At 40.2% G+C, this 9,167-nt stretch overlaps 1 protein-coding gene across 1 annotated transcript; it reads left to right on the forward strand.

The window, feature by feature from the left end:
- Positions 1-6,829: 6,829 nt before the first annotated feature.
- LOC131624212 (uncharacterized) lies at positions 6,830-8,549 on the forward strand. The gene is made up of 5 exons (XM_058895173.1): positions 6,830-6,954; positions 7,187-7,510; positions 7,760-7,906; positions 8,062-8,149; positions 8,242-8,549. Exons 1-5 carry the CDS (start codon positions 6,899-6,901, stop codon positions 8,509-8,511), a joined length of 885 nt encoding a protein of 294 aa, XP_058751156.1. The 5' UTR covers positions 6,830-6,898; the 3' UTR covers positions 8,512-8,549.
- Positions 8,550-9,167: the final 618 nt, after the last annotated feature.

Below are 9,167 nucleotides of genomic sequence, written 5' to 3' on the forward strand. Positions count from 1 at the left end.
CGAAGATGCTACAATTGGGGATAAGCGAACGCTTCGAAGGTTAGCATCTAAATTCTTCTTGTCAGGAGACGTCCTGTACAAAAGAAACTATGGTTCAGTTTTGCTCAGATGCGTGGATAGACACGAAGCAGAATTGATCATGCGGGAAATTCATGAAGGATCTTTTGGAACCCATTCCAATGGGCACTCCATGGCCAAAAAGATCTTGCGAGCAGGATATTCTTGGATGACCATTGAAACTGATTGTTATGTATACGTGAAGAAATGTCACAAATGCCAAGTGTATGCTGACAGGATTCATGTTCCTCCAACTCCTTTGAATGTTCTGACATCGCCATGGCCATTTGCCATGTGGGGCATAGATATGATTGGACGAATCGAGCCGCAAGCTTCAAATGGACACAGATTTATTCTTGTTGCTATCGACTACTTCACCAAGTGGGTTGAAGCTGCTTCTTACAAGAACGTAACCAAGCAAGTCGTTACTCGCTTCATCAAGAAAGAAATCATATGTCGATATGGGGTTCCGAATAAGATCATCACTGATAATGGGTCGAATCTTAACAACATGATGATGGAAGAGTTGTGTGGAGAGTTCAAGATTGAACATCACAATTCATCACCCTATCGGCCAAAGATGAATGGCGCAGTCGAAGCTGCTAACAAGAATATAAGGAAGATTGTCCAGAAAATGGTTAGAACGTATAAAGATTGGCATGAGATGTTGCCATTTGCTTTGCATGGCTATAGAACTTCAGTTCGTACTTCGACTGGGGCAACCCCCTTTTCTCTTGTCTATGGCATGGAGGCCGTACTTCCTGTAGAAGTGGAAATTCCTTCGTTGAGGGTCTTGATGGACGCCAAACTTGATGAAACAGAATGGGTTCAAACGAGGCTTGACCATCTTAATCTGATTGAGGAGAAACGCTTATCTGCTATCTGCCATGGCCAGTTGTACCAAAAGAGGATCAAGAAAGCGTATGACATGAAAATTCGACCTCGAGAGTTCCACACAGGTGACCTGGTCGTAAGGAAGATCTTGCCAATTCACACTGATCCAAGGGGCAAATGGACTCCCAACTATGAGGGGCCATACATTGTGAAGAAAGCATTCTCAGGTGGTGCTTTAATTTTGACAAAGATGGATGGGGAAGACGTTCCGCTTCCAGTCAATTCAGACTCAGTCAAAAAATACTTCGCATAAAAGACCCGCTAGGTCGACGTACCTAGGCAAAAATAAGGGCATCCCGGCAAACCAAAAGGGTTTGGGCGAAAATTAGGGATAAAACAAAAGAAAAACCCGCTAAGTCGAAAACCTGAAAGGGCGACTTAGGCAAAAAGGGGTATCCCGCTGGATTGAAAACCCGAAAGGGCGATCCAGGCAAAAGTTAGGGATCAAAAGCGAGAGGCTGCAGTCTGAATACCTTTCACAAAAACCACTATACACCCTTGGCAAAGCGGACAGATCAATCCAACCATTACGCTTCTGAAGCAAAGCATTGAGAGGATCAAGGATATGGGAACTGTAGCAATACCAGTTTTATGGAAATTCAAGCATTTCTCCTTGCCATTTTGCCTATTTGTGGTTTTACTTTCCTTTTTTCGCAACTACCTCATTTAGGAGTTGCTTCCTTGTACAGAGGCCTATTCATAGGCATTCCATCAATAAAATGATCTTTTGATAAAAAGCTTTCCTTCTTGCTTTTCATTTTTCGCATGCGAGGTGTGATTTAATTCGTTATTAAACATTGCATTGGAAACATGGGGGAGTAATAATCACAAATCAAAGCGAAACATGATGTTACACAAACATAAAAGTGCTCTAAGGGGCACCATTTGCATCCAAATGTTGTTTTCTTTGCAGGTTGCAGGTTCTAGCCGTCATCTAGGCTTATGACATGTCACGAAGGTCGTCATAATCCCGCTTGAAAGTTCAAGAGTATAATTCATCAGTACTGGTAAGCACGGGGCACCTGAAGAAATCCATGCCTCTCCCCCATATGGCAGACAAAGAAAGGTCCCTCAGAACTCACATTTCCCCAAGCAGTATAGGATGTAAGGAAAGTCGAGCAAAGTCACTTCCTCCCCAACAGAGTTATGTTCTAATCCTCCACACAGTTGCCAATAATCTTTGGCACTATGAGGTTTCTAACGCCCACCCACAATGGCGTCTCAAGATCACAGGCAACGGACCCCAATGATCCTACTCTTCTGTTCCACCAGGGCCTTTATTTGGCACTCTTTGCATATAGAATCCATTGCATACAACATCGCATCCTCAAAAGCGTAGCATATCCATTACAGGGGACCATTACGCCATTGAACTCAAACATGCATACAGAGCGTAAGCCGGACAACAGGAGTCAATGTTGAATCAGAACAATGACCCATCCTCCCAAAGTTGTTACCCTTACAAACTTCACCTGACATCTCCTATCATATCACAAACACTGTTAAGCTGCGGTGCCGATACGAGGTGCCCTCAATCCCCGACAAATGTCTGAACACAATGTCTTTCTGTTTCCCTCCTCCGGTCGTCGAGTCGATGTTGAGTCATAGATCGCACGAGATCTATCCCCTTTTGTCCTGAAGGTCGTACGGGATCTTCTCCTGATGTTGAGTCGTAGATCGCACGAGATCTATCCCCTTTTGTCCTGAAGGTCGTACGAGATCTTCTCCTGATGTTGAGTCGTAGGTCGCACGAGATCTACTTTTCCCTCCCTGTTCTGAAGGTCGTACGAGATCTTCTCCTGATGTTGAGTCGTAGGTCGCACGAGATCTACTTTTTTCTTCCCTGTTTTGAAGGCCGCACGAGATCTTCTCCCAATGATGAGTCATTAGATCGCACGAGATCTTCCCTTGCCTCTCCTGATGTCGAGTCGATGTTGAGTCGTAGATCGCACGAGGTCTATTCTGTCCTGAAGACCGTACGAGGTTTTCTCCCGATGTTGAGTCATAGATCGCACGAGATCTTTTTCCTTTCTGTCCTGAAGATCGCACGAGATCCTCTCCTGTTGTCGAGTCGATGTTGAGTCATAGATCGCACGAGATCTTTTCCTTGCCTCTCCTGATGTCGAGTCGATGTTGAGTCGTAGATCGCACGAGGTCTATTCCCCTCCAGTCATTGTTTCATATAGCACATCTTTTGAGAACCTTGTATTGGCACCTCAGGCTACGTTACAAGCTACCACCGTTCAAATCCATTACTCATTGTAAAAAAAAAAAAAAATTTCTTCCACCAGAAAAAAAATAAATTTCTCTTTCCCCAGCAGATATCAAAACAAAAACCAAAAATAAGGATAACATTTACACCATTTTTTCTTTGGACAAATTTCTGGTACTTTGATATTTAATCTTCTCCTACCTTGAATGCTCGAAAGGCTAGCTCCAATCTCACCTTCAGGTTTAAGACGATTAAATAGGGGCAGCTGTCATACCCCAAATTTGTCCTACCCCTTTACTTCTAACTGGCTTAGGCTTTACATTCATGTACATACATCACTTAGGTCATAATCCATACCCATGCATGCATATCATTGGTATCAATAAAAAACTAGCAAGAAAGAGCTCTTATGGCAAGGAATTTCCTACCAAATGGGAGGATCTGAGGTGTGATTATGGGGCTTTGTTTTCATTGAAGTCTTCCTGGATTAGAGTTCTCCTCAATCCAAGGCATTGGGGAAGGGTACAAGCTTGCAAACCATCTGGTCCCCTAAGTCAGGGTTCTATGACCAAAGTCAACCAGTTGACTTTCTGGTCAACATTCAATCAGGAATAGTTTCTATGTGTGAAAAGCTTCTCATACTGACTACGTGGAGGTGTTTGTTTGACTGGATTTGACTGGGAGAGATTTAATCGGGAATTATTCGAAGAATTATACGAATATTGACTCCTGGTGGAAAATTAATCAAGAAAAGTCAAAGAATGGATAAAATCGGAAGTTTGACAAAAAGTTGCCAAAAATAGAAAGAATATCAAAAAAGGAAAGTTTTCATACTTAGAATTTTTTTTGAGGGTTTAAATCTTGATCAACAGCCCACTTCAGTCCTGATTTACACATGTCAAAAGGCTTCATTTGAGAAAATTCCCAACATCAAAAATGTTCACACCATGGCATACTACAACTTTGTAGTTGAAAGGTTTTGCATCCGAAGCATGGTTGAAGAGTTATTAGTGTTCAAGGTTGGAGGTTTTCATTTAATACAAGCCATGAGGCTGGGCAAGAATTCTGGGCAGCGCAGTCATTTTAACAAACACGTGGCGGGCCAAATCTCAAGTCAGTTTCAGAGCTCTACAAAAATGCCATGGAAGCAAACTCGGCATCATTCTAATCTTTGCCATGCCTTCTTTCCAACAAGCCAAGAGTTGAGTCAATTGAACAAATATGGACTGAGTTGCAAGCTTTTAAAGTTGTGCCCCCACACTGACTAAATCCAACATCCGGCCAAGGCAGAAAATCAAGTCACACGCGCGCATACCATCAAACACATGGTGGACCGGATTCGAGACTATTTTTCTTCCACCAGAAATGTCCATTTTGAGCAAAATTGATCTCTAAATACTCTATACCATGTCCTCTATCCAGTGATCTCAAGGTCATTCATTTTGGATATATGATGAGTAAGGCATGAGGCCTTAAAGTGAGGCCCTGAACTAGTCATGTTTTTGCCGAAAGCACAAGCCCAGAGTCAGGTTACGCGTGCAGGTAATGTCCAATGGTGCAACTTTTGAATGGGTTATAGGTTTTGCCTCTCAAACTTGCCAACATCAAACCTCACCTATTCCATGCACTCTTCGTAATGAGCTCAAGAGGAGATTGAATGGCGAAGTGTAGTTTGAGATATAGGTGCATAAAGGTGGCGAGGTGAGCATTGGTTTGACATGGTACTTGCAATAAAGCCCATGCGGAAACGTGCCAAGCATCACTCCTTTGCCATGTTAATACCATGTGTTTTTGAATGTGCAGAAAGTATATCAAAGACTTACCTCAAATATAGAGTACCCTTGTTCATTAAGTTTGTGAGAGGAATGCTACTCTACATGCAAAACCACCATAATACTCATGCAACCCCCACTATATAAGAGAAAAGCCCTTCACAAATCGGGACACACTCTCATTCCTTCCATTTTTCTCACAGCCATATCCCTCTTATCCTCTCTCCGATTCCCTCTCATTCCTCACACATTCCCCAAGAGTTTGTTACAAACTATAACAAACTCTTCTACCTCCTTCAACCACCAACTACCTCCACTGCAACCACCGTAACCAACCGCTTCCGGCCATCTCCATCAACCTCAATCTTCTCTTAACAATCTCCACCACCACCATAATCACACCTCCACCGTTCCTTCAAGTTCTTCACCTCCTTCTTTAATCATCATCACCACCAGAACATCCATGGCAAGCTGCTAAGCATCATCATCGTTGCTCCTTCATCAACCTTATGAAGAGCTTAAAGCTTGTAGAGTCTGCCTGGAGAATCGTCCAAGATCTTCGGTGATTCTCTGAAATTCTGTCATCATCAACATCCTCACCAAGCGTGGATTAACAGCGTTGTGCTCCTTTCTTTGAATCAAGATTTGTAACAAGTAAGCTCTACTCCTTTGCATTTAGAAGCATGAATAGGCCTGGAACCCGTCATCAGGGATTGGGTTAGGATTTAGACCACCATGTTTTCAAGTATGTGTTGCATTCTATGTAAAGATTTAGGATCTTGAAATTTGACTTCTGTTTGTGTGAATCGATGCTAGTTTGAACGGTTAACTCGTATATTTGAGATCTACACATGACACTGGTTGAATTGATATGTGTAGCTGTGACTTTCGTGAAGTTCATAAACATTAGGGTTTTAGTTTCGCTTTCGGTTTAGGAGATGGAGCCGGAATTAGAGAAAACGAGCATCCGATTTGGACTCAGCGCAAAAATCCAAGTCGATTGGTACCGGTCCCGCGTGTTTCTGGAAAATCTCGTGTGAGACGGCCAAGGGTCTCGCCGGAGAAGATGACCGGAAGTCATCTCCGGCCGCCGCATCTTTTTCCTTTTATTTTGACTCAGGTGCCCACGTGGCATCCATGCTTTGGTCCTTATTCCAAGGGTTTGGCCTTTTTGCATTTTACTGATTGACTAGTAACTAACCCGTGCGTGTGCACGGGTTGTTGTATTGGATGCGCATTCATTCATTTTAGATATATAACTGGTATTTTAATGTATAGTTTAAATTTTTTAGTATAAGAAATAAATTTCAGTAAAACAAAGAAGAATATAATGTAAGATATATATTTTAAAAAAAAATATGATATAGAATTTTTAAGAGAAAATACAGAGTTTAACATATTGTAATTAGTGGATCAAATAATTATAAGTGACATGTTTAATTTAATATCATATAAAAAAAGTGTTTAACATGTTTGAAATTTTTATTAAAAATAAATAGGAAATTAAAATGAGAAAAATATATTATGTGGTTGGTTTGGTCAAACGCACGGGATTGAAAATGACCATTAACATTCCCTTATTAAATATATTTACAAAAAAATAATATTTATTAGCAAATTTAAAGTAATAAGTATTGTTCTAGAAACCATTTTAATAATGCTGTAATATTTAAACCCTCTACATAATATATTTTAGTTTATAAACGTAAATGATGTTCCAAATTTAAAGAAAAAGAAGTGGTAATAATTGAATAGACGTTAGACATTACCCTCATTAAAACAACTTTGGAAACCTACACATGATAGCCTGGGAAACGCAATGAAAGAAACATAACAACCGGTGTGTCTCTCAGAATACTCTCTCAGAAAACTCTGTCTTGTTTTTCCTTTCGTAGGGCTACATGGTTGGAGGCGGAAAAAAACGGTTTAATCGAAAGTCATCGGAGCAAGAGTGTGGAACGTAATGGAAGGAATTGCAGTCAACCCATCCGAAGCTACGGTGAAGACCACGACATCAAGGTTAGATTTTTCCCGTTTCATTTAGGGTTTCTTTTTGGGTTGCATGTGGTCGGAGTGGCCATTGATCTGGGTAAAAGGTTATATCCTCGCTTTCCATGCATATATGTTGATGAAACTCCAACGGCGTAGTTGAGATTAGAAAAGTACCACGGTTACCGTGGATGAGATGCAATGATCAAATATCGTCGAGGAACACCTAACGATTTAGTAAAGTAATTTTTTTATTGTGCAGGGGTGTAGTTCGTCCGGCTGAAATCCAACAGATTCCGAAACGAACACGGAGTTATGTGTTGAAACAGATGTTAGAGGAGTGCCGTCGTGTGAAAAAAGAAAGCATGGATGCCATTGAGGAAATAGAGGAAGCGTTGGTGAAACCAGAACCTCTGTCTGAGGAAGATGAACAGGGTGCACTGAGAAAAGATGTTGTGGGTCATGCTGAAATTCCAGAACGCAGCAAAGGGAAACAACAGAAGTCAGGAAAAGGTGTTCAGCATGGAAAAAAAAGCTATCATGTCGCTGTCTACAGGGCATCCTTTCAAACTTCGTCATCCCAAAGGTATTAGTGATTTGGTCCTTAATTGTTATAACCAACTTCTTTAGAATATCAATTTCATTTGTATATATATATATACCAAGTGCTTTACTAAGCATTAGCAATTTGAATGGTAATTACGTTTTGCCGTGAATACGTTGTCAAATACATTAGACCGAAAGGTGTAAAAATATAATCGTTGTTAAATTAGTAGTTACAAAGATACAAATGATGACATTAATATTGGCTTTGTTTCCTACTGTATTGGCTTAGGAATTCTGGAGCGAAAACAATGTCGGACAGGGTGAAAGGCAAGAGGCAAGTTGTCGGAAACAGTGTGGACAAATCACCAAAGTTGCAGGAAGACAAAGCCAATGCAAGACCTTCTCGCAGGGGTGTCGGACGTGCTAATTACAGAAGGTAAGCATTAATTGTCAATGAATATCCCGTTGAACATATAATCATCTCACAGACATATATATATATATATATATATATATATATATATATATATATTGTTCATCTTTTATACCTCTACGTTGTTATATAAACCGGTATTTGTTTAACATATGTAGGAGTTCGACTTCTGCACCGGTGTCTGTTAAGGAGGCTAGCTGGACCAGGATTGTGGACAACCCTGAGAAGCTGAGAAAGAATGCTTTGGTAAGTCACATTTTACCGTAGCTATAATCAAAATGTACAATGTTGCGTAGTAAGTGGTAACGTAAAGCTGGTGTTTATTTGTTCTATTTCAGTTTATTCCAAGAGCTGTCATTCGTGAATGCATCTATGGCAAGATTCCCAGAGTAACCTTGATCGATCGCAGCAATGATGTCCCCTACTACTGCCAGATGATGAAGAGGGAGGACACGGTGGATAGGTATTTATGTGGCATGTGGTCGGATTTTTGCAAAGACCGCAACCTTCAGAAGGGAGACACACTGCGCTTCTCTATCACATATCCTCCGGTGGAATCGATTGTGGTGGCTGTAGAGCGTGGAAAAGCAGATGGAGTTTCGCGTTAAGGGGGTTGTTGGAGATTAAGTCGTAGACTATGTAGTATTTATGGTTGCGTTAGTTTTTTAATTTCCGGACAGATGTGTTAAGTTTTGTTGGTTTTGGTTGTTTGTTTGCATGGAATTTCTTAGACATGGGGTTTGTTTTTGTCTTCCCGACATTGATATCAGTACTTTTGCTGCATGGATAATTTTAAATTTTGTGAATGTCAGGCCCCCCGATTTATATTTGTACCATTTTTCATTCTATTAGGCCACATGTTGGAGTTTCTTAGCATTGGTGGATTGGAACTGCTGTATGTTATCTACAAATCCAATAAGTGTGAGGCTTAGGCTTTAAAATAGTAATAGTTTGTACCCTTAAATTCATGGCAAAAATAACATTTAAACTTGTAAATCTACAATATATAAATTATCAGTAAATAATAACTTACGGTATGTACCACAATGTTTTCACTTAAAATGGAATAATAATAAATTATAAAAACAATAATAAAAATAAAAATAGAACAACATGCATTATTTCATTTAATAAGTAAGTTAAAAATAAAAAAAAATATTGAATAAAATTTTATTATAGACATAACAATTGTTGGCTGAGTGGACGTGAAAGTAAAAACGGAAAAGTTTTAATTAAAAATTAATAATGTCAGTTGGATTAAAAA

The sequence above is a fragment of the Vicia villosa genome, unplaced genomic scaffold, assembly GCF_029867415.1.
Source record: "Vicia villosa cultivar HV-30 ecotype Madison, WI unplaced genomic scaffold, Vvil1.0 ctg.000108F_1_1, whole genome shotgun sequence".
Lineage (NCBI taxonomy): Eukaryota > Viridiplantae > Streptophyta > Magnoliopsida > Fabales > Fabaceae > Vicia > Vicia villosa.

Excerpts from the sequence above, each read along its gene's own strand:
- LOC131624212 (XM_058895173.1), top strand. The coding sequence starts at position 6,899 with ATGGAAGGAATTGCAGTCAACCCATCCGAAGCTACGGTGAAGACCACG. Across the intron at positions 7,907-8,061 it reads GGACGTGCTAATTACAGAAG|GAGTTCGACTTCTGCACCGG; the intron begins GTAAGCATTAAT and ends TAACATATGTAG. Across the intron at positions 8,150-8,241 it reads AGCTGAGAAAGAATGCTTTG|TTTATTCCAAGAGCTGTCAT; the intron begins GTAAGTCACATT and ends GTTCTATTTCAG.